General features: G+C 37.9%; 6 protein-coding genes across 11 annotated transcripts in view; 2 read left to right on the forward strand and 4 right to left on the reverse strand.

Annotated features, from left to right (window-relative positions):
- The window catches only part of enc (encore), an 8,218-nt gene extending 4,805 nt beyond the window's left edge, over positions 1–3,413 (reverse strand). The window contains exons 1-3 of the mRNA XM_011313899.1: positions 3,034–3,413; positions 2,569–2,852; positions 145–2,450 (exon numbers count right to left, since the gene is read on the reverse strand). Coding sequence (XP_011312201.1) covers positions 145–2,450; positions 2,569–2,852; positions 3,034–3,049 — 2,606 coding nt within the window. The 5' untranslated portion in view covers positions 3,050–3,413. The remainder of the gene's footprint in view (positions 1–144; positions 2,451–2,568; positions 2,853–3,033) is intronic.
- A 4,590-nt stretch (positions 3,414–8,003) lies between these two features.
- LOC105272032 (uncharacterized protein C17orf53) lies at positions 8,004–9,906 on the forward strand. The gene is made up of 2 exons (XM_011313901.1): positions 8,004–8,313; positions 8,420–9,906. Exons 1-2 carry the CDS (start codon positions 8,275–8,277, stop codon positions 9,878–9,880), a joined length of 1,500 nt encoding a protein of 499 aa, XP_011312203.1. The 5' UTR covers positions 8,004–8,274; the 3' UTR covers positions 9,881–9,906.
- Positions 9,907–11,203: 1,297 nt separating this feature from the next.
- Positions 11,204–22,187, reverse strand: LOC105272034 (testis-expressed sequence 10 protein homolog). Of its 2 annotated transcripts, XM_011313902.1 has the most exons (4): positions 20,226–22,187; positions 19,970–20,124; positions 19,760–19,895; positions 11,204–11,331 (listed from the first exon to the last, which is right to left on the reverse strand). In XM_011313902.1, exons 1-3 carry the CDS (start codon positions 21,803–21,805, stop codon positions 19,792–19,794), a joined length of 1,839 nt encoding a protein of 612 aa, XP_011312204.1. In that variant the 5' UTR covers positions 21,806–22,187; the 3' UTR covers positions 11,204–11,331; positions 19,760–19,791. The 2 variants fall into 2 exon arrangements, with proteins under 2 accessions (XP_011312204.1, XP_011312205.1); XM_011313903.1 differs by lacking the exons at positions 11,204–11,331; positions 19,760–19,895 and having other exon boundaries at positions 20,033–20,124; positions 20,206–22,187.
- Positions 12,378–19,701, forward strand: LOC105272035 (probable cation-transporting ATPase 13A3). Its single transcript, XM_011313904.1, has 8 exons — positions 12,378–13,020; positions 14,951–15,053; positions 15,317–15,387; positions 15,455–15,622; positions 15,772–15,842; positions 15,911–16,177; positions 16,240–16,444; positions 16,601–19,701. Exons 2-8 carry the CDS (start codon positions 15,038–15,040, stop codon positions 19,373–19,375), a joined length of 3,573 nt encoding a protein of 1,190 aa, XP_011312206.1. The 5' UTR covers positions 12,378–13,020; positions 14,951–15,037; the 3' UTR covers positions 19,376–19,701.
- Positions 22,188–22,301: 114 nt separating the features above from the next.
- On the reverse strand, positions 22,302–23,487 carry LOC105272036 (uncharacterized). 4 transcript variants are annotated; one of them, XR_892709.1, is made up of 5 exons: positions 23,070–23,487; positions 22,906–22,986; positions 22,794–22,838; positions 22,600–22,706; positions 22,302–22,485 (listed from the first exon to the last, which is right to left on the reverse strand). XR_892709.1 is itself a non-coding variant. In XM_011313907.1 (4 exons), the coding sequence occupies exons 1-4, from the start codon at positions 23,226–23,228 to the stop codon at positions 22,656–22,658; spliced, it is 336 nt and encodes a 111-aa protein (XP_011312209.1). In that variant the 5' UTR covers positions 23,229–23,487; the 3' UTR covers positions 22,302–22,655. The 4 variants fall into 4 exon arrangements, 3 of the variants coding, with proteins under 3 accessions (XP_011312209.1, XP_011312208.1, XP_011312210.1); XM_011313907.1 differs by having other exon boundaries at positions 22,302–22,706; XM_011313906.1 differs by lacking the exon at positions 22,600–22,706 and having other exon boundaries at positions 23,070–23,486.
- Positions 23,488–23,682: 195 nt separating this feature from the next.
- On the reverse strand, positions 23,683–25,001 carry zetaCOP (COPI coat complex subunit zeta). 2 transcript variants are annotated; one of them, XM_011313910.1, is made up of 5 exons: positions 24,892–25,001; positions 24,360–24,605; positions 24,158–24,291; positions 24,005–24,095; positions 23,683–23,854 (listed from the first exon to the last, which is right to left on the reverse strand). In XM_011313910.1, the coding sequence occupies exons 1-5, from the start codon at positions 24,907–24,909 to the stop codon at positions 23,807–23,809; spliced, it is 537 nt and encodes a 178-aa protein (XP_011312212.1). In that variant the 5' UTR covers positions 24,910–25,001; the 3' UTR covers positions 23,683–23,806. The 2 variants fall into 2 exon arrangements, with proteins under 2 accessions (XP_011312212.1, XP_011312211.1); XM_011313909.1 differs by lacking the exon at positions 24,892–25,001 and adding an exon at positions 24,696–24,864.
- Positions 25,002–25,727: the final 726 nt, after the last annotated feature.

Genomic DNA, 25,727 nt, shown 5'->3' on the forward strand with positions numbered 1-25,727 from the left:
GGAGGAAGAACAGGAGGAGGAGGAGGAGGAGGAGGTGGTGGTGGAGCTGGAGGTGCAGGTGCAGGTGGAAGTGGCGGTTGCCAGTATGGCTGGCCATTGTGACCACTGGCTTGTGGATGCCCCGTCGGAGCACTGAATCCGTGTGTCGGTGTTCCATGAACCTCCAACCCATTTCTAGTCCCATCCCCATAAACATTCATCCCCATGAAGTAGCCAGAGAGCTCTGAGACTTCACTTCCCTGTGGATGACAATTGTGCATTGCCATTGCCGAGTAATTACCATAAATATTATGATTCTGGCCAAAAATTATATCTCCAGGGGCTATGGGGCCTCCTCCCTGACTAATATCTGGTCGTAAAACAAGCCCCTGGACTCCAGAATAAAGCGGCGATTGATTATAGTTCATATCGATACTATTGTGTTGGGAAAAGCCTGGATAGTGTGTGTGCCCTCCCCCATAAGGGCATATCTGGGTCTCAGTTGTTTTAACGTTCATGTGCTGACACTCTTGAATAATAGGAGGAGGAGTTGCGGTAAAGGGGTGGGTCGGTGAGGTTGCAGTATTGGTAAGAACCCTATCATTACTCTTGTTAGAATTTTTTCGCTTGAAGTTGTGATTTGACGTTTCCCTGGGAGATTGCGGTGCACTTGCTTCGGCAGGACTCTCTCGAATGTCCGCCATATCAGAGAACATCTTTGGTGGATTGTCTGGATCAAAGCGATAAATCGAACCATCAGAATTTGTGTATGGCTGATTAGTTCGTGGATTCATGATTATTGAGCCCGGTGGAACACTGGAGATACTAGAAACGGCCCACATGACGGTTTGAGTTGAGTGAGATGAATCAATGGTGGTTGAATTGTTCGAACTAGTGTCTCTGTGATTACAGGGTAAGGTTGGAATGGGCGATGGTGATGGTGAGGGTGATATAGTTGCATCACTCCTCTGGCTCTGGCTTTTGTATCCACTGGAGGATGGACTGAGCCTCGAGCACACACTGGCCCCAGAGTCCTGTTTAGTAAGTCGGGCTCCAGCGCTTCGTGTCGAGGAAACACTGTCACCCCTGGCAAGCATGCCCCGAGTGTAGCCACCGAAGCTGAACGATTTGGAGACTGAGGGCCTAAGAACACCCCGGATATTCTCCCTTCCGTCGCATGACTCGCCCTTGGACAAGCGGGTTCGCATCGAATTATGATCACCAGGATGGAGAAGACGATATCTCGCAGCTGATACATCAGAGCTCTCCGATGACGACCAGTACGGCCAAGAGGTCACCTCACAATCTCCACTGCTATCCTTAAAAATCCTTCTCCTCACCTTCTCGTACTCCTCCTCCCGCTCCTCAAAGGACTTACTCCTTCTGCAGTAGTCCCCCCCGGACATTCGATCGGGTGATTTGAAGTTGAAGCCGTCCTCGAAGGAATTCGAATCTCTCTTGAGAATACTCCGTCTTGGCTCCTCGGTAAGCAAAAGATCCTCCCTAATGTGCTCTTTGAAGCGTGTATCTGGAATTCTCATGTTTTTCGTTCGCGTCACTATCACAGACAATCCTGATTGATCAACATTGTGCTCCATACCGAAATAAGCAGCAACACGATGCACAAGCATACGATTGTACGATGACATATTGGGAAACTTGTGACAAACTTTTTGACGATCCTTGGCAAAATCAATGAGTTCCTTCTCGATTTTGAGAAGAACAGATCTATCCTTCTGATTTCTATTTATCGTTACCGCGATAAATTGCTCGAGATCAATTCCTGTTGAATCAGTATATAATTCTGTACTACTATCTCTCGATAGACATGGTGATATATTTGATATATGTGAGTCTAGGCTGCTGCTGCTGTTTAGCGATCCAGGATGGCGTAATTTGTGACGCGATGATGAGCGCATTGACAGGCTATTTGAACACTGATTTGGGCACTGATTGTTGCATACTGATAGCGTGTTTGGTCGTCGGCTGTTGGTTAGATGATTGATTTTTGGTGAATGGGTTGAGGATTTGGACGGTGATCCGGGGGTCTGCAGAAGACCTGGACGATCATTGTGATTGTTTTTGACGCAGTTGTTGCATTTTTGGGAAGGGATGTTGGGACTTGTAGCTTTGGAACGATAAACTGGCTCTTTGTCCCGAAGGGGTGATGAGCTTGGTGATTTGGCATTGGGAGATGGGGTGGACTGGAGTGAATTGCGCTGGGGCGTACGACATGTTGGCGATGTGGCTATTGTGCGGGTTTGCTTGGGCGAGTGGGGCTGGCTTGTCAAGTTGCTGTTATTGTACATAGACTCGTTGTTGTTGTTAGTCAACTTTGGGCTGGGTGGGGATAGGGAGGAGGGATATTTAGCTTTTTCTGTGGCTGTTGGGCCATTGTGAGCCTCACGGGGAGGTGAGGTTGACTCTCTCATCGCATGACTACGAACCAGAAGTTTCACCTTTGTGTTTATCTGAAATAATGGAGCTATCATCATACTCCTCATTCTGTTGCCATTCCCCAAGAGTAATTCAGCATGATGAGCCATTTTCATCGGTAATTCATAATAGACAAAATAATTCTTAACTCACCCTATTCCGACTATTATTAGATTCCGCTTGAATTTTGTCAGGGGAATTTGATGGTGGATGTGCCTCGTTATCCGTTGAACTATTATCAACATTGACGTTGACATTATCGTCTAACATGTCCTGGTCACTTTGCACCGTGTATGTCACACCACCGTTACCACCACTGACTGATATAATGGCATGTTTTGATGATGGTAATGCAGGCATCACCGATGATACACCAGTTGGACTTGACGACCTGCTCTCCGATCTACTGCATCCCTTGTGGACCACTATACTCGGTACTACAACAAATTAATATTTTTATTCCCATTTTCAAAATTACAACTCGTCTCCACATCACCTCTAACCTTCATCTTTACCTTCACTTTCACCTTCACCTTAAAAGCTATTTATTCATTTTCCTTTCTAACGATCAATTGATGAATAATCAAAATAGATCCTTTTTTCGACACTCAAACTTACTTTCAAGTCGTGCCATCAGTCCAATTGACTTTTTCTCCCCTTCTATATTACAATACTCCTCTTCTACTTATAATCATCTAATGATTTACATCACTCATCACTTCTTTACATACTGATTCACTACGGCATCATCAACCGTTCACCGTCGCCCATTGTAAAAAAAAAAACATCAAATTAATCGAAAATCATTATTAATAGCATGATATTGATTATAATTTCACAAGTTGAGGCTCTTTGTCACATAAAAATCTTGATTTTTACTAATACATATATGCAGATATATATTTATACATATATTGAGTTGAGAATAGTGGGATCGCGCGCGTCCCTATGTTACGCACGATCCCAGTCCGAGTGTCTTTGGAATATCAAGGCAACCACCCTGAGCCAATAATATTGGTGTTGGTTGGTGGTGGTTTGATATCAACGCCTGCGCTTTGGGGCAATCATTGAGGAGGGCTAGTGCCGTAAAACTCGACTCGAGAGGAAAACTTGATTCAACGGGTGTCCCAACTATTTTCAATCGACAAATTTTTAGTTGAGTAATGGGTGATGTTGAGGAGGGCTCTCTTCATTTCAATTTTTTTTTTTCCCCCCCATCAATTTATTGGTCAATTCTATTGCTCACAAATCACACCCACTCTTATTTTCTAATCAACCTAAAAACTTTAATCATTCAAACCAATTCCAAATATAAAGATGTATTGCAAAGAGGCAACAGATATTTTTTTACGTTCAAGCATCTTTGCTCACACCAATCACTGATCAATCGAGTCTTTTATGATTATCGGTTTTCAGGGAAGAGCTACAGAGCATTATCAACACGGACGACATCATATTTATTAACAAGTCAGGGGGATGGGAGTAAGTTGGCGAATTTCAAGCGTTGTTTCAAGAGTTTATTACATTACATTATTTCTATGTACGATGGACGAGTAGGTCATACACGCGCCAAACTATAGCAAAACGTGTAAACCATTGAAGCCAGCCGACTTATGAATCATCTTTTTTTTACGTACATTCCCTCAAGTACATCGAGCTATAAAAAATATAGATGATTGGGAAATTTCGTCAAAGGGGAAACCACCTTTCTTTATCAATTCAAATGTAAATTTCGAGATGGTAGTGGTGTGTGTTGACCCGACGAAAATGGTGTCTATGACCCATATAACTCGGATGAGCGTAACTAGGTCATGCACCTTCCTATCCCTGGAATAATACAGGGTGACCTCGATGTTATGTCGCGCGGGTTTTAATCTTATTGATCCAAATGTACGGGGATGGCCCACCAGTCCACAGTCATCATCTCCAATTCATTATTTCTCTTCTCTTTTTTGCATTTTTTCATTCAGACTGTTGGCATTCTTCACAATATCGGTGAATTTTAATGTAAGAACGTAAAGCTTTATGGTACCCATCATGGAAATTCGTTGAAATTGTTTTTTTTCTTCTTTCATATTTAAACTGTCTTTGTAAAATTCAAAAAAATGCCGAGTTAAATGTTGAATTAGATTTTTTTGGCTTTTGAGAGAAAGATGTGAATGATGAGTGGAGAAGTGAGAAGCCTAGGGGTTTAGACAAAGCTATAGGTGGCCCCGAAGTATGCGGCCACGTCCAGGGACAGAGTAGGTCGTTTCCATGGTAACCCTCGGGTGCATCGGACCCCCTGCTCTAGGTGAACCCACCATACCCACATTTTTAATGCCACGCGTCATTTTAACAAATTTTTTCCCTCTTATTCACCTACAATCGTTCTGGCTTATAACCAGCCATATCACCATATCCCCATTATTTTCTTCGCTCAACATAAATCAACGTAAATTGCAAAAAAAAAAAACAACTAGTCAGTGACGAAGTCAATTTTTTTTCATTCAGATTCTGAGAGTATTGGAGCTCATTTTTGAGAATTGATGATGGATTTGGAAGTAGCGAACGCGGAAGCACAGATTGGCTGTACCAAACTATTCCTCCCCCTCCCAACATTTCCTCAGTTCTCTTTGCCCCGTAAAAATAAACCCACTGGCAGTTACAGTCCATCTATTTATACTGACGAAAAATATTTTTGCGACGTTGCCGGCGGTTAATATGTGCCTGGTTCAATGTCTATCGGTGTCTAGGATAACTCATGCAAATTTATCACTAAAATTCATCCAATTTTATTCGCAATTACTCATTTAAAAATTGAAAAATTTTATCATTTCAATATATATATTTCAATGGACTCGTGAAGAACAAGAAATAGTAATCATTAACTGCACTGTATATTACTGAGAGTGGAAGGGAGTAATATCCGCCCTTTTAGAAAATTCTTTGAGGCCTTTCAAAATGTTCCATTCCCAAAACATACACCCGAAGATGGGTCTTCATCTATTCATTTATTTAGCATTGCAGTGAAACAATGCTTGGAAACAATTCCCTTTTATCCGGAATTACTCTAACACTCTATAGTTACGGATAATGCAATTCATTTGACCACCCCCGATGGCTGCCTATCGGGCTTACCATCCCTACTCCAATACTCCAGTGTTAAATAACTCCAAGACTAAAAACAAATAACTTTCTTGCACAGCTCAACATGTTCAACATATTTGTCTCAAATTACAATGGAATGTTCATTCCAAAATGTATAATACATATGTCAAGATTAATCATCGACATTGTCATTTATGCAATTTGAGTTTTTTAATTCCTTCCCATTCCCATTGTTTTCAATTCACCCCTGAAACGAAAAAAATACATGGGCAGATTAAAGTGAAATTGGTTTCACTTGAAAATAGTTTGAGATTCGGGAAAACAAATGGCTGATTGTGCGATAACCTTGAGGTTGTGGCCTTGTGATAGGGAATACCCCTAAAGCAAATTCAAGGGAAAAGAAAAAAAAATCAAAGGAGTTTCGAACTGACTCGCGTGGATGGCGTGACCAGTGAGACAGTTTGCCACCGTTAACCCTTATTCCCATTGGAACCAAAATCACTCAATGACTGCATGTTAACTGCTGAAAATACAATGATTTTCTGCCATGATGCAAACGCTATTGTTAAACGATGATAAATTCACGTGAGCAAGTCGGATTCGGTATATCACATAAATGACATTGAATTGGCCTTGACCTTGGTGAAGACCTTGATCAATGTTAAATTGTTTTTTTCATCCACGATTTTACTCGACGCGCATAATAAATTCGAGACTATAAAATTTTTGTAATTTAAATTTTCATTCTACTGGCATCGTATCTTAACCAATTGAACTTGAAAGTTGGTTTTTTTTTTTTCCCAAATTATATCACTCAGTATTTTCTCCGTCAAAGGTTTTCTGTTTCTTAGCAAATATATTCGTATTTGACTTCAATGGAAATCCTGTGAATTTAATAATTTTGATTAATACGTATATCTCTACGTATAAATAACATCTGTTTATTGTTTACATTGTTCCTCTCAAGCGTTTTATAACGTTATTCCTGGCCTGACCATGTACAGAGTCACACCACTGCAGTGATTATTTCCCTCTCCTCAGTGTATTATAGGGCACTTATATACATGTCAGCTAGATTCGATACATTTAATATGTATTTAACCTCTCGCCCTCATCTAACCTACCCTCGTACAGTTGTCAAAAATTTGATTTATTTATTTATTATTATTATTAATATTTAATTTTTGTCAATTACGATAATGAGGCAGTTGGTTTTTTCATTGGGAACGATAAGAGCGTTGTAATGTGAATGCCGAGCGTGAGGGGGAGAGGGTAGCTCATAAAAGTAGGGCAGTAGTGCGGTAGAGCAATCAATAGATGCTCCAAGTGGTAGGGGATAAAGCCATAGAAACTCGAGAGATTTTTTAGCTATTGTATGTACTGATTAATATATAAAGATATAAAAAAATTTAGGAAATCAGGAAAAATAATGTGGAACCTCAATTCTTTCCTCATTTTTACTGAGATTTCCGTGTTTCTTTTCCCTTTTCTCGATTATTTTTAAAAACTCAAGCTTTACCACAATAGATAGTGTACGAATTTTTTAATTATGTTGGTAAATTAATTTCCAAGAGTCAAATGATAACAAGTCCTTATAGCCAATAAGATCTACTGTCTTACGCCACTCTATAAAAGAGGTTGTAAGAAAAGTTTCCATAACTCACTTAAATTCAAAGATATTTTTCAAAAATTATCAAGTTGTTTTGTTGGACCTTGGAAATGTGTTGCTATGCGTATTCAAATTTTCCACCCCTTTCTATTTCAATTATCTATTTTCAAAAAGGAGCAAACTTTTGAGGTTATACTCTTGAAATCTTATAGATGGCCTCAAAATTACGAACATACAACGTATAAAAGAAATGAAAGAGAAAGCTCATGGATGTTGAAAAAATTTACGGCGGATCCTTGGGCCTCTACGAAAAAGTAAAGAAAAAATGGAAAATACATCGAGAAAAAGACGGTCGGTGAAATGAAGTTGTCATTTTCATTTTTCCCTCCTATGAAAATCTCGAAAAATTTCAACAATCGATACTCATCCCCCAAATCACTGCCTGCTCCGACAATCTAATTTCAAATTATCTCCTCGAAAGATTCTTTAAAAAAATGTCAAGGACGCAAAAGGCAATAAAAAGATGTCACTCACCCTTTGTTATCATTCGCAGTTCCTCTGTTACCATTCCAGAATTCCTCAATGTTTCCAACCGTACAACGCCAGTAATCATTCATGATTATTCGTGATTACCGTACAGATAGGAAGATCCATCTATCAAGTTCTAGAATAAAATCACCACGTCAAATTTACACAATTTGTCTTCACTGAATTTAACCAATTTTTCTCCTTTTCTTAAGATTTTTATTTTCCCAACAACCGGTGGATAAGCGCTATGCGCTATATGGCTATAGTGTTAGATGGAGATTCGCGCATGCGTAAAACTCTCGCTAGTTATTTTACCGATTCTTTTTAAGCAAAAAACCAATGTCAGGTGGCAGCACCTTACTAAAAAAAAAAAAACATAACACACACTTTGCAATTGTAAACAAATTCCATCTTGCACATTTCATTGCTGAGAGTTTTGTTTAGTAGCACGGTGGATGAGGATTTTTTTTTTTTTTTTGGAGATTCAATGATGAATTGACAGGGGAGCTAGGCAACTTTTATTTATTTCTCTTTTTTTCCCCTGAGAAGATCGATTATTTACGACAAGTTAATAGTAAAACGTTGATGATACTTGATAAATTTTGGTTAGAATCTGGTGATGGTTTGGAGCCATGAGTGAGAAGGATGAGTTTGATCTCGAATTTGATGAGGTAATTGGAAATTTAAGGCATAAGAAGGGCAATAAATACGACAAAATATTCAATAATGTAAGTTATTTACCTTTGAAACTTCAAATTCAATGATATCATCTCTCAGGAATTTTTGAAAGGAGTGGACACTGAAGAAGAACTCTACTACAGCCAGTGTGAGCCTCTCAGTAAGGATCAACAAGTTGCGACGAAACGTCGTCGCCTTGAGTCTCCCCCAGAGCCTTGTCGACCAACTCATAACCTGTCCTCTCGCAAGCATCATATACTCACTATATTCTCTTCTTCTTCAAACTCCCCAGTCAAGTCCCTTGCCCTAGCAACTCTCAGAACTTCTCCACTCCCCACCGAGATTTTCAAAACTCCTCAGAGATCCCCCTCAGTCATCCCCAGGTCCTCCTCAACTGTGAAAACCCTTCTTCATAAATCTAAAAATTCCACCATCACTCGAACTTCGGATCTCCTAAAGAAAACACTTGTCAGAAAATTTCCGGGGCCTGCAGGACTCCTCCCCGACGCCGTTAACCCTTCAAATTCTCCAGAATCGCTTAAGCCCTACCTCAGCCTGTTCGACGAGCATGATAGCACAACAACTAGCAGGTCATCCCCAGAGAAGTTGAACGACTTCTGTACCCAAGACACTAAAAAATCATTCCTCGAGGGGGCCTGGTTACGAATGATGGACTCCCTCCCCACCGATTTCCTCCAGGGCTACGACATCGCCTCGATTAAGGGCACCTCCACTAAAAGAATACCCAGACTGGCTGTTGTCATTCAAAAGATCGATCAGGCCGGTGGCAATCCCAGGGTTATCCTCAAGGACTTGTCGGGTTCGATAGAGGGAATGATGCATCGAGATCTCGCCATTAATCACCCCAATATTCTGCACTCTGGTATTGTCCTCCTCCTCCAAGACGTTGGTATTCTCTCTTCGAAGAAGACCTTTATCAGGACAAGGACTGTGATGTTCTCCACTGATAATTTGGTTGGTGCCTTCTCTGAAAAAGGTATCGTTGTGAGAACACCGCTGCTCGACGCCATCTCCAGCGGTAATTACGAGAAAGTTAAAAGTAAAGTTGCAAGCAAGAGTACAAAGAGGATAAGACAATGGGGAGAGCAATTGAGGATTGAGATGAATTCTTCTCAGGAGAAGATGGAATTTTCACTACGAAATAGAGATGGACCAATTGCGGAACTGATTGATCAACCAGGAAAATTTATCAATTCCTCTGTTCTCTGTGGAGATTTGAATCGTTCGGTGTCGGTAGAATTATCGAGAAAAGTAGAGGTGGACGGATCGAGTTGTAAAGATTTTTGTGAGGAAGACTTCAATTTCGAGGATGACTTATTTAATGAGATTGATGTGAGTCAATTTGATGATGCTAAGGGCTCTCAGGACAAGGGAAGTGTCATCGAGGCTGTAGCTGTGATTGAACATGGTGTGGGAGGAGAAGAGGAAGAAGGGGGAATCGGCGATGATTTACTGAACTCAGATACAGATACTGATGATGAGTACTTATCTCAAATCGATCTCGAAACCATCGCTAACAATGCCAGCTTGAATAATTGATCGTAAGGGCATATAGGCTGTAAATATCATTCATCTAATAGTCTTTAAGATTTTTCAAAGTTGTTAATAAATTTTTTTTACAAAATTCTGAGGCTTTGGTTTATTTATCCTAGTTTTGTTTTTCATGTTAAATTAATTCTCATTCTGACAACTTGATCAATCAATGCAGAGCAATGATATTTGTAATCCACACGAATCAACTTGTTGTAATCCTTGGCATTGAATTTCCACCACTAAATGACGGGTTAACATGATGACAATTTTCTCATTGTCTCTGATTTAGCAGTAGTCACCGCGATATATGATATTTCATCACATTCCACGTGGCTCTCTTTGTAGCTGATGAAAATAAAAAAATAATTACGATGTGGAGTAAGTGGCATTGAGTGAATTATCTATTTTGGCATAATTTACACCACATTCATTCCGGTTAGTAAATATCTATGTTTTTAATTGGGTAATTTAACTCGATAAAAGCCAGATCTACTGGTATTGTTAGAATGACGATTGAGATGACTTAATCTGAAGAGATTGAGGTAAAGTGGGATCCAATAATTTATTATTGGAATTTTTTTTTTCAAATGATGCAATTTTTCTCATGAAAGTTTGATGGAAGAGTCCACGTATTAGATTGGGCCCTCAGTTCCCGGACGACTCGTTTACGTGTTCCCTCACCACTAGGCTCGGAAAATTAGCAGGATCTAATTTTCAGGGTCGATCCAATATCCGTAACGTAACACCCACCTCCCCGATCAATTTTTACTCCCAAATAATCGCAGTGATTTCCTATTTCTCGATAAAAATTGTGGAGCCCATTGGTGATGCTCATGTTACCAAGTCTCGGGGCTCGGATAGAGATGAATGGACAGACCTTGCCATTGACTCTGATCGCTGACATTAAACACGAGAGGGGCATTCACTATGCTATTTCAGGCATTACAGGAAAATAAAAGCGCTTCCATCTTATTTCCATTGTATAATTTTACTTCCTCTTCCAATGCTCAAACAATTTATATAATTAGGTAATTTATTTAAAAACGAAGATTGTATACTTGTATTCCGCTTAATATTATAAATACATCATTATTACGAGAGGGAGTAATTATTCGATGCTGAAGACTAAATTTCTTCTTTCTTTTCTAAGGTAAAAAAAAAATCATGAAATAAAAGAAAAAGACAAACAAATTCCTACAATGTTACAATTACTTGTAAATTACTTCTGCATAATGATAAAAACAGGAAATATAAAGGAGCTCAACATTGCATAAGTCAACTATTTCACTCGTACAATTTTTTTTTTCTCACTTCTATCTTCATTTTTATCCCTCTCTTTTTTCTATTGCTATTGAATAACTCAGACAATCTGTGAAAAAATCGATCGGACATGAGCACGACCTTGAATTACACTGGGTGTGCAGCTGAATTGAAGTGAAGATTTTTTTACTCCAGACCTAAAAGAAAAAAAAAAGAATTATTTTGTCATTATTTTGAAAATAACTGAAACGCTAATTCTTGGATTTAAATTGCAAATAGTCGGAAAAAATACGCAGCATGTGAATAAAAATTTCTCTTTAGCGAGTACCGGATAAATTGTTGCGAAATAAGGAAAGATAAATAACCTGGATAATTAATTGAACCTAGGTAATCCCTCTGCGATTAAAGAGGAATTCCCCGCTCCAATTGTTTCCTCAGCTTTGTTTAAAGGAAAGAGGAATATTTGAATGTTGTCACATAAACTATGATGATAATCAGGTGGTATTGATAACACAATTATTGGCATATCATGCTAATTAATAAATTCGAGAGTACTACTCAAATGTGATTATTCAGGATTTTAGCATTGAGAGGCTTGGAAAGAATCCTTGGAGTTAGTAGGCCGGAAAAATTGTCACTTGTCACTACTCTTTACGTAATATATTTCTTTCAATTTGATACTCTGCCAGAGGCATTTAATCATGATAATTGGATTTTTTCATTAGACGGAGAATTTTTTTATTTCTATTTATCCGAGGATGAGGTATAAATATTTCAGGATAACATGAAAAAAATATACTACAATTTATAATACCACTGAAATTCACTTTAATTCCGTTTTATCATTTGGGATTATCTGAATTTTATAAGACTCTGATATTCCTCGAATCTTATCAATTTCATCATAAACGAAAATACAATTACTATATGACTTCAAACTGCTTTATGGGAGTTACAATTCATAATTTGATTTGATCATTGAAATGATAATCCAACTGTTGCAATGACGTTACGCTGTACAATAAATGTATCGTTAAGGTATAAACAGGTCAGGGATAGATAACAGGTAATAATGTGATATTAAAAATGCTTTTATTGGCTCTTGTATTTATTGGCTTTGTTTTGCGGTCATTAGCGATCAGATGTAATTTGATGTTGCTTTACGGTAAATTCAACTATGAGGGAAATCTAATAAGCTCAAATAAGTCCAATTAAAAATTCAACTGATAAAATTAATCATACCTCGTGTGATATTCTCTGATATTTAATATATCGGATGCACCGATAAGATTCGTTAACTAGACCTTGACACCAACTCCTCTGATAGCCCACAGCTAGTGAGTATGAGTGTATTAAAAATTTAATAATTTTGACAATCGCTAAAAATCATGACAACAAATAGCTCGAGCATTGAAAATGCATTTTAAGGTGGAGGTATCTGGCCTAGAATTAAGGGGGAGGGGGTCTGACAGTGGTGGGAGATTTTTATTTTCACATGACAGAACGGAAGAGAGACGAGTGGCAGTCGAGCAAGTGTTGGTTCCGCAGGTTTAGCGCCGTCTTTTTAACAGTGCCAACCGTCTATTTTATACAAATCGTAAAAGCCAACACACCAGCTATACAAAATCAAGAAAAAAAAAAGAAAAAAAATCTTATATTTATTAAAATAAAATACAAAGGGAACAACGGCAATTATTTTTTCACTTGAATGTTCAAACGAATGAGAAATTCAGCGATCCCGGAGTCAAAGCAAAGAATGTGGATTTAATGATTCTTGGAGTTTTTTTTTTTTTTCACCGATAAGCATAAATATATAGATTTTTTGAGTGGTTTTTGCTTCTCTCATGGTATCGAGCATTTGTTCGCGCCTGTTGAGTTTTACCAAGGTGAGTGAATAATTGAGTAGTTTAGAGGATGATAAGAGTTTGGTGATAACGAGAGTAACTTATAATAATTTCATATGAAACGACGAGATGACAGATAAATAGCGTATAAATTATCTACAATACCATTAATGCAATATTTTTTTTTATTCATTTTATTTTTATATTTGGATTTTTATATTTTTTAAAAAAAAGCACACTTTTCACTTTGCAATAAACTCGAGCTGAGCTCAATCGATCAATTAATTCCTGACTTATGAATACTAAATTAGTGTGCGCGACTTGAAACACACCTATTTTTCACATTACCAGCCTCAGAAATTGACTGATTTACCTTCAATGAAATACTCATATTATTGTGGTTTTCGTAAGGTATTTAATTTTTTAAATATCAATACGCTACGCTAGAGATATTTGGAGGTATTGGAGATAATTTTCAGTCAAATGATATAATAGATCGATGTGTCAATAATGTCTCCCGGTTAACTGCTATTCATACGGAATAAAAGTAAAATCGTTTCATTATGCAACAAGAAGATTAGTTTGCAGTAAAAAAAAAAAAACTGGCCACGTACTAGTGTCATCACGAGTGGTCTAACGACCTCGATAACGCTGATATCGTCCTTAGAATCAGGTCCTTTCATGTATAATAATTCCAACCATTGGGAAATTCCGTATGCAACGTTCACCATAATCCTACGCACGTCCTTCATTTTTTATAATCATCAATTTGTTATTCCATTTTAATTGTGAAGCAATTTTTTATTCTCCAATAGTAACGGTATATGTACTTGTAGCAGATGCGATATAACGAGGGAATAGTTGGTACATTAAATAGCAATTCCTTCAATTCTATGCAAACGGATGGGAAAATACTCGTTAGTTGGCTGGTTAAGGTTCCGACGTGATAACGCACTTCTCTATTTTTGCCATATTTGCCGCAACTTAAGAACTTGTCAAGATTATTTTATCGTTTTCACATTTTTCATTTAATGCATCGCCTTTACTTCAACTTCAACTACTAAATTTAAAGTGGTTCCTCTCTCTCTCCTCTAAATACCTCCAATAAATTGTCCAACGAATTTACTATGCTTTTCTATTTTCTATTGTACTTTATCTCATCGTTTTGTGATGAATGATTCATGTAAAGCGATGAATGTCAAGTCAGCATTGGAATAGATGGAAAAACATTGAAACAATCAAACGAAATTCATTTTGGTTGAAAAAATTAATGAGCAAAAAATCTGTCTCGATCCAGTAATTTTTCACCACAATCATGTGATTGTGGAATTTTTTCCACTTAACGGGAATGAATATGTATTTTTTCAGGTGGTTAAAATTGACAGCGTTGTCAGGATTGTCGCATTAACCGACCAATTATCAATTGTTCTCCGTCATATGTACGCAGGGGAATTTATTTATTATTGAAGATTTAAAGCGATTGTCACGTTTCGCTGCTGTCGGCATTCCTTGAGCATTTTTTTTGCCATTTTCTCGGTGGAACAAAAGAATTTCCGATTCCATTGAGGTCCGGTTGTATCATCCTCACAATGCCAGTTCTAGTTGTTTTTTTTTTTTCTCATTTTTCTATTCATGATAAATAAATGAAAGAACTCGTTTGTTGTCTGAATTAACGGTAAAAGTTTGATTGGGCGTTACCTGCGTGAGAGTTAGAAGTTATTAAACCCGGATTTAAACGAGAGATTATAAAAGCTCCTTCGAATCGTCCAAGGTCACGATCGTAGGAGTCTGCCCTTTAAAATATAGATGTAGAATTCAATCCATTATGATAGAGATTGATTAAGATAATTGATTATTGATATAGAGAATGAAGGGATCTCTTCAGACTCCCATATGTTGAGGAACGTTCAACTATGAGTTCATGGCAAGTCAGATGAGTAGTAGTAGTATTTTAAAATTTTTTTTCCTCTAGCAATTGCTGATTTTCCTTCATCGCCTGGAAATTTTGCATTAGAGTCTATAGAAAAGTGTCATTGGCTGGACTAGTGCTGCTTGCGTTATGACAAATCTCAATGGTAAGATATTATGTATTAGCATAAAAATAATCAGCCATTGGAAAAAAAAAGGAAAAACTTGTTTGGCCGTGATATTAGTATCGGTCTCAACATGCGATAATAACCAGTATTTACTTTCACAAGTTAACACGATGATTGCGCGTGACAAGAGTTCTAAATGAAAACAACATATAAAGCATTAAATATATATTGAATATTTTATCCTTTCGTGGTTGTTGACTGGAAAAACATTATATCATTATAAATTTTCAATGATTTTTCAGGGTTAAATATTGATAAAAAGTCGGATCCGGTGTGGCAGAAAGTCAATTCGGGTCATGACACTGAAGAATTGGTAAAAATTATTGAAATATTAAATTGAATAAATAATTGAAGGAAATATGAATGATGTTCGATTTTAGGAAATAAAGGGTTACGAACGAAGCTACATATGCACATTTCTGACGTATATATTTTACGTGCTGACACTGGGAATTCTCCGATTATTCTTTCATTGGTATCCTCATTTGCAGCTTTACGCAACTTATCGAAAATGTCCCCTCATTCGGGCAACAAGATTACTCATAATAGTAAGACTCATAAATTTTTAATTCAACCTATTTTTTAATCAATCAACTTTATAATATCAAAAATTCAATATATCCAGCAAATAGTCGCGCCCTACATTTGCGTATTTTATCAGTAATTGATCATTGATTATGATTTTGTCATTTCTCAGGACGATTATCAGGGAAAGTACAAAACATATTCTGTCAAGGATATCAAAGTCATTGGAACAAAGAATTTAAGGTAAATAACAATAAAATATAATTGAAGAGTGAAGGAGATTGTTGGAGATTTATTAATAATATTTGTAGATCTCCTGAGATGTTAAAGAGACTGGGAAACCCAGAAATCGAACTACTCAGTAGAATAGAGGGGCAAAAGTTGAGCATAAGCCTGGAAAATGGTACGAAACGTGATGTTTCAGATTACCGGGCATTTTGCTTCAAAAAACAATGTTATATATGGGATGAGATTCGGAATGAATTTGCAAGGCTTGTTGCATTAGACAAATACGTCCCCTGCAGTGAATTACATCTTGGATTTAACAAAGGTCTCTCCAAGGAAGACCAACTTCTAAGGTACCAAAAGAGATGAATATTCTCCCCTCGGAATTTATATTCATCGCTTACTCAATTTTCAGGCGCATAGTATACGGAAAAAATGAGATAATAGTGCCACTGCAGAGTATAATGGTTTTGCTGTTGCTTGAAGTATTCAATCCATTTTACATGTTTCAAGTGTTCACTTTGGCCGTGTGGTTTGCCGATGGTTACTATTATTACACAGCAGCGATTATACTCATGTCTTTGTTTGGTATCAGCAGTTCTATTCTTCAGACACGGCGTGTGAGTATTAAAAGATAAAAATATTGCATTTCGAGGACACAGTTGACAAATTGTTGTGGGGAGACTTTAAATTTCATTGGCAAATATAATGTGCGAAAAACTCGTGTGAATTCAGGTGAAATGAGTAATTAAATTTGATCCCGATATTTATAACAGAATCAGAAGAATCTTCATGGAACAGTGGCTTCAACCGAGATGGTACGTGTACGGAGAAGCTGCGGTACCTTCGACACTGTTTCCAGTGCTGAGCTAGTACCTGGTGATATTATTGAATTACCAAGGCACCAAGGAACCGTCGTTTGCGATGCAGTATTACTCACTGGACATTGTATTCTCAATGAATCAATGCTTACAGGCGAATCTGTACCAGTCACTAAGACTCCCCTTACCCCCAAAAAAGTTCTGTACGATTCAAAAGAATGTTCACAACATACACTCTACAGTGGAACTATAATAATCCAAACGAGATTTTATGGAGACGGTCCAGTTCTCGCTCGCGTCATTCGCACTGGTCTCCAGACAAATAGAGGAGCTTTGGTTGCTGCAATTTTGTATCCACCACCAGCCGATTTCAAGTTCGATCAGGATTCCTATAAATTCATAGGGATCCTGGCAGTGATTTCTTTCTTGGGATTTCTTTACACCGTTATATCCAAGGCTTCTAGAGGAGTCACCGCCTCTTACATCGCCATCAAGGCACTGGACATCATCACTATTGTCATTCCACCAGCTCTCCCCGCTGCGATGACAGTGGGAAAACTTTACGCCCAAGCAAGATTGAAAAAAGAGCAAATTTACTGCATTAATAGTCGAGTTATCAATGTTTCTGGGAGTATCAATTGCATTTGCTTTGATAAGACAGGAACACTCACAGAGGATGGTCTAGATATGTGGGGGGTTGTGCCTAACTCAAATGCTACACTCCAAGAAGCCGAAAAGAGCATACCAAAGCTACAAAATCATGCAATATTCGAGGGGATGCTAGTCTGCCACAGTCTCACTCTCATAAACCATCAACTCTGTGGTGATCCCCTTGATGTAAAAATGTTTGAGAGCACCGGTTGGAGCCTGGAGGAGCCAGATGCTCATGACACGAGTAAGTACGATCTAGTAGCCCCAACAGTGGTAAAAGCCCCCGATGGCATGTTTACCGAAATAGGAATAATCCAGCAGTATCAATTCTCAAGTTCCCTCCAAAGAATGTCCACGGTAGTTAAAGTCTTAGGAAGCGATAATTTTAGGGTTTATACCAAAGGATCCCCTGAAATGATTCTCAGCCTCAGCAAACCCCAAACAATTCCCTCGAATATTGCCTCGGAATTGCAAAAATATACAGAACAGGGCTACAGGGTTATCGCTATCGGGAGGAGTTTCATAACTTCCAACTATACGACCATCCAAAAGATGCACAGAGATGAATTAGAGAGAGAATTGGAATTTTTGGGTCTGGTTATTCTGGAGAACAGATTGAAAGAGCCGACAATTCGAGTTATCGAGGAACTCAGAGAAGCTAACATTCAAATTCTCATGATAACCGGTGATAATATCCAAACGGCAGTGAGTGTTGCTAAAGAGTGCAAAATCCTTGAGAGGGACGAAACGGTGATTAATGTGACTGTCATACCTTCGGAACACAAAGCCAATGCCACAATTTATTTCAATGTTCAAGGAATACCAGCTATAGTTAACCCACAGAAAGAAAAGCTCATTGTTAATTATGAATCGATTGAAAAGGGATTAACGGCACCGAATTATCGTTTTGCATTAACTGGACAGACGTGGGAGCTACTGAGGGAGCATTATCCCGAGTTAGTGGCCAAGATCTGTGTAAGAGGGGCGGTCTTTGCGAGGATGACCAGTGATCAGAAACAACAACTTGTTACAGAGCTCATGCAGCTCGGCTATTATGTGGCAATGTGTGGAGATGGAGCCAATGATTGTGGAGCTCTGCGAGCAGCACATGCAGGAATATCACTCTCTGAAGCTGAATCAAGCGTTGCATCACCTTTTACCTCTCGCACCCCAGATATTACTTGCGTGCCAAAAGTCATTCGCCAGGGTAGAGCAGCCTTGGTAACCTCCTTCGGAATTTTCAAATTCATGGTGACATGTGCTTTAACCGAATTCCTTTCTACAATAATCCTCTACTCGATCGACTCCAATCTCACAGACATCGAGTTTCTATTCATCGATATCTGCCTCATAGTCAACTTTGCCTTTTTCTTTGGAAAAACTCAAGCCTATTCTGGCAAACTCGCCTCTCACCCGCCCATGACCTCTATCCTCTCCTTTATTCCTCTCACCTCTCTAATCCTCCACATGTCAATAATGTCAGCATTCCAAGTTGCAGCCTTTTTTGGAGTTCACCAATTTCCATGGTTCACACCATTTGTCAGCCACGAGCTCCTGCACTACACGAGCTATGAAAACTACTCAGTATTTTCTATATCAATGTTCCAATATATCACGACAGCAATAATTTTCTCCAGGGGAAAACCTTACAGAAAAGCCATTTACACCAATAATTCCTTCATATTATCTATTATCATTTTAACTGCTGTTTGCATGTACATCACTCTTCGTCCTGCCCAGTGGATAGTCAATATTCTCCAGCTCAAACTCCCTCCCAATCTCCAGTGGCCTCTCATTATTGTGGCAATGGCCATTGCTAATTTCCTACTCTGTTTATTTGTCGAAATGATAATTATTGATTTTGCCATTGAGAAGAAGGTTAAGGTCAAGTTCTACAGACCGGAGAAGAGCAAAAAACAGTATCTCAAGGTTCTTGAGGAATTGAAAGTGGCTGAGTGGCCCAACTTGAGTCGGGACGCTCCGGTCTTACCACTTACCCCTAGTGTAGATAATATTCTCGACAGGGGAGTTGATAATCTCGCCTTTGTTGACGATGAGAGTAATGTTACCAAGTTTTAAGATTTTTTACAACAGTATTTTTAAGGCCCTACTAACGTGCGATACATTCGATTATTCAGGATATCCCAGTTGTTGATTTTCTTATTTCATTCAGATAGTAATATAATAGTACGTGGATATCCTTAACCATATAATTTTTTCAACATAATTCATATAAACATACGATGGAGAAATTAGTATTCGAGAGTGAGAATATTATGTGATAGTCAATACTCTTCATTTCTCTATTCCAAACAATGTGATATAGACTAACGAGAATGAAAATAAATAAGTTGAAATAATTAAATGACACCAAAAATACCTAATAATATTCAATAAAAATTCACTCGAAAAAATAATAAATAAATAAATAAATAAATAAATAAATAAATAAAAAATACTTACAGGTTTTAAGGAGTGATGATATTTTCAATTGACTAAAAATATATTTGTCCATCCAGAAAGTGCAATAAATTACAAATCATCAGCCTAGACTGGTTATCATCGATCGATCCGACAATATCAATGGTTTTTGCATTTTCTGGAGAATACAAGGAAAATATTATTATTTTTTTTTAATTGAGAGTAATTAATTTTAATCTAGGATCAATTTACCTATGATTTGATTTTGCTTCTTGGCCAATTCTCCACAAATCCATGTTCCATGTTGAAGAACAGCTCGATTCAACATTTGTATGGTATTCTCATGGATATTTTCCTTCAATAGTAAATCTGGTAGAGTTTTGATGAATTTTTTGAAGGAGGATTCACTGAAATCATAGTTTAACCAGTCGAGCTATGTATTATTGAGCAATAAATAAAATTTTTGGCATAGAAAAATTTAAACCTACATTTGATAATAATTTTTTACCTCTGGAGTTCGTTCAAACGATGATCAAGAACAATTTCCCCAAGAATCGCAAATAATTGACTCTGAAGTTCACGTTTCGGCTGCCTACAAGCTGCAGAAATAGTCCTTCGGAGAATATTTACGAGACTAATTCCATTTCTATACAAGTTCTTACTCGCCTTGAGAAACAAAACCCTTAAGAATTTGCATAGAGCAGATGAAGCAGCTGCTTCATTGCATTTCCAATTGTTCAATTGATCACATACATACTGGACAACTCTTTCCAATTCCTCTTTCTCCCTCTTACCAAGCCCAACCTCCCTGCAGCTAAGTCCTACGAAAATGAGTCCCAATCCCAAATTCTCCTCAATCAGTCCGTTACCATCGCTCTCACCCTCACCAAAATCATCTTGCCTCTTTATTCGGCCCTTCCGGCCTTTTTGGTTCACGCTCTTGATCAACCCATAGGGAAATCCTCCCATTAAAAATTTACCCACCCCCTCGAGAACCTCTACCCTAAACCATCCACTTATCTCCTCCCCTTCAAACATCTCCAGGATATCCAATAAATTAATCAAAATTCTGACAACAACGCCCAACATCTCAGCAGCCTCCTGTGACCATAGACTACCTTGCTTGCCGTCAACATCCTTCGGCCTCACCTCAATCCAACTTTCCATCATTAAAGGCATCAGGGACTTGACATAACACTTGAAATCTTCATCTCTCAATCCGCCATAGCCCACCACTCTATCGTCATCACTGATATGCCAAATGGCGAGATTATTTTCGTGGGAACAATTAAGAAAAGTAGTTTTATCGTCGACAAAGATTCTCCTTGCTTCACTCTTAATTCCCTCATTTTTCCTGGACTTCAGGTCGTTGATGATTGAGATAAAAATACTGGAGAGACGCTGGAGAACTTTGATTCTCCACTTGATGGTGGTATTCCGCGAGTTTAAGGTAGTTGTGAGCTGTCGAGGGATCGAGGTGTGACTGTGGGTGGATATCATGTCGAGGAAATTGGGGAGAATTTTGTGGGTGTTTTTTGAGAGGAGAGAGGGGCAAGAGTGAATGAGAACGTCAAGGAAATTGAGGGAGTCCTCTTTTATAGATGGGTTGATGTGAGTCATTGTACAGCAAAGATAGGAGACGAGGATTTCAGCAAAGGGGGCGAGCTGGTAAGTAGAGAGGGGCCCTAGGAGGAGAGAGAGAGCTTTGAGAGTGTCCTTTCGAATGTCTCTCTCCTTGTCGAGGGCTAGGGATGAGATGCCCTGGAGAAGGATGCTGAGGTGGGCACTCAGTAGTTCCGGAGGATATGATTGCAATATTTCCTTTAATTCCTGTATGGCTGCTTGGCGGACTGTCGAGTTGTGGTGCTGGAGACGACTTAATAACTCCTTGACATTGAGCTTCCGACGACTGACGATTTCATCGCGCTCATGGGACTTGAGTTGCTCCCTGACGATAATCTTCTTCACTTTGAAACTTGTATCAGTGATATTCTGTCCCTTGGGGAGGGTTTTACCTTTTTTCGTCTTCAGTTTAACTTTCGCCTTTTCGAACTTTAAATTTTTCTGATGTCTGTGATTTTTCCCCATTTTTATTGAGGAGTGACAATTGTCTGTATTGTTGCCTTCAGTGGTAACAATACAGCTAAGCAAAATTAATTTTCAAATTAGTTTTACTGTATTGATCAATAGAAAAAACTAATGATGTGTTTTTTATTTTTTGCTTATCCTTTACGAACATCGAGACCGGAGGTTAAATATGTTGGTCACTGCCGTCACTGCTGCCTTGACCCAGATATTGTCCACAATTGCAAAGATTTATTACACTGAAAACTTAGTTAATTTAAAACTTAATTCATCAAATCCCGAATTAATAATTATTTACAAAAAAATTCACAAATAACCGAAATCACGTGTTTATACCGTGTACGTCATGTTCTGCGCCGCGTGCGTTGCACACATACTGTATTTTATTGCGCAGCTTCGACGCGCACTATAAAAGACCAACTTGACATTTTTCATTCAAGAATTTTTCCACCATACGCTAATGCCATAAATTTATTGAAAATAAAACGAAGAACTCGATATTAACGTTTTATTCGACGTTTAATTCATGATACACGTACAAATAGCAACAATGATTTATAAGGGAAAATTGTACAAATTAAATTCCTAGACCTAGACTAATTCTAACTTATGCTCATCGTAGTGAAACTCAAGTTTATGTGGAGCTCGTGGGCTTCTTCTTGGAGGTGTATCAGACCGGTTTCCTATATAGATAAATGAAGTTACATCAATTCTCTATTTAACTCATTTTACCATTTCGCTACTCATTTTTTTATTGTGCCATTATTATAAATTGATATGAATGAATTTTAAGTAACCCTAAATTATGTCGTTCTCTCCTTTTCACATTGTAGAATTACGTTTCTTTGTAGGATCACTCATTACGTGTTCTTGGAATGACAGTGCATTGAAAGCGTTCAAGTACCTGTAAATCTTTTTACCTGAAAATGGGCAATCAACCCAATAGATTGTTGCACTTGAAAATTTTACCCAGGGGAGAATGAAATCTTACCAATCTTTTGAGTTCCTCATAGACGCTAGGTAGAGCATATTGCATCTGGAATAAAAATAAATGTCTGATTTTTGCGAGTCTAAAAAGCGTTAAAAGAAAAAAAAAAAAAAACCTCAACGAGATGTCGGCGCCGTTCTCTCATCAGACCTGCGAGTCTGTTGCTTGATCTATCCTCAGAGTTCGAAACAGCGTCCTGTAATTAAATTGTATTTTTATATTGGTAATTTAAAACAACATTTCCAAATCTATCTTAAAAACTATCGCTTAAAAACTCGCCTGAATTTCTTGCAGATGACTAATCTCAGCCTCGACTCGTTGAATTCTCCTTTTGAAATCATCGACTCGTTTATTAAGAAAATCAATTTCTCCACTGATCCACTGGCGTTCTTGCTTAATGTCGCTCAGTCTCTTCATAATCCCTTCAGCCATTGCCATTATGTCAGCCGTAATGAAACGAATATTACACAGAATGGGAACATCAACGGCTGTCCCCTTGTATGCATACAAATCACTGTCCTATTCTGTAAATGTCGCACAATATACCGTAAAATCGTGGAAGATCTCGCCACGGACACTACTAGACGCACTTCTCAAGTAACAATAAATATTTAGATGGAACATTCACAAGACTGGACTTATCCAAAATGTTGTTATTGACACGTGTTTGTATGGGGGCGAGGGCGGTTGGGGATGCTTCCCGAAACAAGCCGAACGCCTCCGATTGCTCATTACGGAGCCAATAATATCACGTCACCAATCATATTATATTCCGCGAAAAAAAAATAATTGTCTAATGGTATTTTGGAATTTCCAACTATTTCAGCATTAGTTTTAATTGAGGTAGCAGGTAGTCAGTTTTACAATAACCCACAATAGATATTACACTGTATATTTTTCTGACAATATTTAGCAATAATACTTGACGTTTATTGATATTAAGAGAGTTACAATTTGATTAATAACAGAATATCATTTGGAACGATATAATTTGAAAAAATAGAAGAATAAAAATTTTACTTCAGTAGAGACCACTTGAGTTGCTCCTTGGCAGACTGAAAAACCTAAAAAATTAAAGAATAAGTTCTCAATGAGATGATTTTTTGGTGGAAATCCTTCAACACTTACTATCATCGACTGTGCAAGCATAACAGAGAATAAAATAAACAATTGCGTGCAGGTTAATAATAGATAGTGGTTGGAAGGTGTGTTACCTGCGCAACAGTTTGTTCGCCAAGAGGAATGTCGTCTGTGCGTAGGGCCACCCTCTGGACGACGCTAGCTGCGTCAGCGTCCAGAATAATACTGCAACAAATTTCACTATTAATCATTCAACTAAAAATATTTTTATTCCTCTCGATATTTACCCTCCATCGCAAATTTCGTCCATCGCCAGCATAACAATGTCTAGGCTGTCCAAGACAGCCCGTTTCTCCACATTTCTTCTCAGTATCTGGCTCACCGAGTCGTACAGACAGTTCAACACACTCATTAGGATTAACTACAGTATATGAAGCACTTCATTATTTTATGGATTAATGCGAGCCGTCAATTGATCAAATAATTTACCTCATTTTCATGGGAGCTTCCCATAACATAAAAATACAAGTCAACGTTGCTTCTGTAGACACACGTTAGTCCATCCAACATAATAATTTCTGTATTCGATCTGTGGGTCTTGTTGAACAAGTTCTTCTCGAATGCCTTCTGCTCCTTCGATGTTGGAAAAATATTCTTGTCGTAGTATTTGGCGAGAATTCTGTTGCCGTCGTTGTCAAGGATTGCCATTCCCTTCACAGTGTATAGCGTGGGTTCCTAGCCAATACAACAAGACATCACAATTACGTCAATAAATTATAACAAACCAACCAAAATATGTGAAGAAAAATCACAAATATTTTATACAATTGTTGCATTTGGATCATTAAAATCTGTCTCCAACAATGAATAGAGGTTATGCAGAGTGTTTTTCGACGATGCAGGGCGTATCATCATCTCTATAAATATCCTTTAGTGTTTACTGATAAACCACCAATGACTCGAGAAAACAAAATCACAACTGTTGGGACGAGGGGTAAAACAAAAAGAAAACAAATCTTACCAACAACTGCCCATCCATATTTATGTTTGCAGCGACGTGTCAAATATCGAATGGTGTCACTTGGACCTCACTACGTAAAACAATTGCGCACTGAATTTACCAATTCACGTTAATACAGCACTTTAATTAGTCTAAAGGCTTGTTAAAATTTATTGATATATTCCCGTATACCCCGTCGGATGACGGGGTCAAAAAAATTTTCTTTTATTCGAGGCACATGGTACCTGTAAATTCTCACAAAATCAATCATCATTTTTTTTTTGTTTATTATTATTTATTATTTCAAATTGGCAATTACAGTAACAATACAAGTAATAATATAATAATCATGTACTCCCTCTTTATTAAGTAATCAGAGTGGAAAAGAAATCATTTCAATGGTATCTTCGAAGTAAACTTTTTTCATTCATTGTCATCGCTACTAGTAGACGAGTTATCCATCCATCCTAACTTTCATAATTTTTCAGCATCATGCTCAAGAATAGCCCGTGGGATCCTCAATTGCCATTACACAAAGCTCACTATATCTTCATTGGTATCATTAATGCATTCTTATCGATAAATAATATGGAAAAATGAAAAATTCACACTCTTGATTATCGAGGATTTCTCATTTTGTTATATGATATTAATATACAAAGTTTTCTCTCTTGCATTAATACCATTTACACACTTTTCTCATTTTTCTCACTCGATTTTTTCACTCCACCGATCGGCGCTCCAAAGTTGACAAGCAATATTTAAGAAAAAAAAAAAAAAAAAAAAAAAAAAAAATGTTCAGAGGGCTAGTTCACGCTTATTATGACAACAATAATACTGAAGAAAAATCAAAGCAG

The sequence above is a fragment of the Fopius arisanus genome, unplaced genomic scaffold, assembly GCF_000806365.1.
Source record: "Fopius arisanus strain USDA-PBARC FA_bdor unplaced genomic scaffold, ASM80636v1 scaffold00134, whole genome shotgun sequence".
NCBI lineage: Eukaryota > Metazoa > Arthropoda > Insecta > Hymenoptera > Braconidae > Fopius > Fopius arisanus.

Coding starts and splice junctions, on each gene's coding strand:
- LOC105272032 (XM_011313901.1), top strand. CDS start 8,275: ATGAGTGAGAAGGATGAGTTTGATCTCGAATTTGATGAG. Junction 8,314..8,419: donor TTGATCTCGAATTTGATGAG/GTAATTGGAAAT, acceptor ATCATCTCTCAG/GAATTTTTGAAAGGAGTGGA.
- LOC105272035 (XM_011313904.1), top strand. Junction 15,843..15,910: donor ATTGGAACAAAGAATTTAAG/GTAAATAACAAT, acceptor TAATATTTGTAG/ATCTCCTGAGATGTTAAAGA. Junction 16,445..16,600: donor CTATTCTTCAGACACGGCGT/GTGAGTATTAAA, acceptor TATTTATAACAG/AATCAGAAGAATCTTCATGG.
- LOC105272034 (XM_011313902.1), bottom strand. CDS start 21,805: ATGGGGAAAAATCACAGACATCAGAAAAATTTAAAGTTCGAAAAGGCG. Junction 20,125..20,225: donor CGTTTGAACGAACTCCAGAG/GTAAAAAATTAT, acceptor CTATGATTTCAG/TGAATCCTCCTTCAAAAAAT. Junction 19,896..19,969: donor GAAGCAAAATCAAATCATAG/GTAAATTGATCC, acceptor TGTATTCTCCAG/AAAATGCAAAAACCATTGAT.
- LOC105272036 (XM_011313906.1), bottom strand. CDS start 23,228: ATGGCAATGGCTGAAGGGATTATGAAGAGACTGAGCGACATTAAGCAA. Junction 22,987..23,069: donor GTCATCTGCAAGAAATTCAG/GCGAGTTTTTAA, acceptor ATTTAATTACAG/GACGCTGTTTCGAACTCTGA. Junction 22,839..22,905: donor GGCGCCGACATCTCGTTGAG/GTTTTTTTTTTT, acceptor TTTTTATTCCAG/ATGCAATATGCTCTACCTAG.
- zetaCOP (XM_011313909.1), bottom strand. CDS start 24,785: ATGATGATACGCCCTGCATCGTCGAAAAACACTCTGCATAACCTCTAT. Junction 24,606..24,695: donor ATGATCCAAATGCAACAATT/GTATAAAATATT, acceptor TGTATTGGCTAG/GAACCCACGCTATACACTGT. Junction 23,855..24,004: donor GCGAACAAACTGTTGCGCAG/GTAACACACCTT, acceptor TTAATTTTTTAG/GTTTTTCAGTCTGCCAAGGA.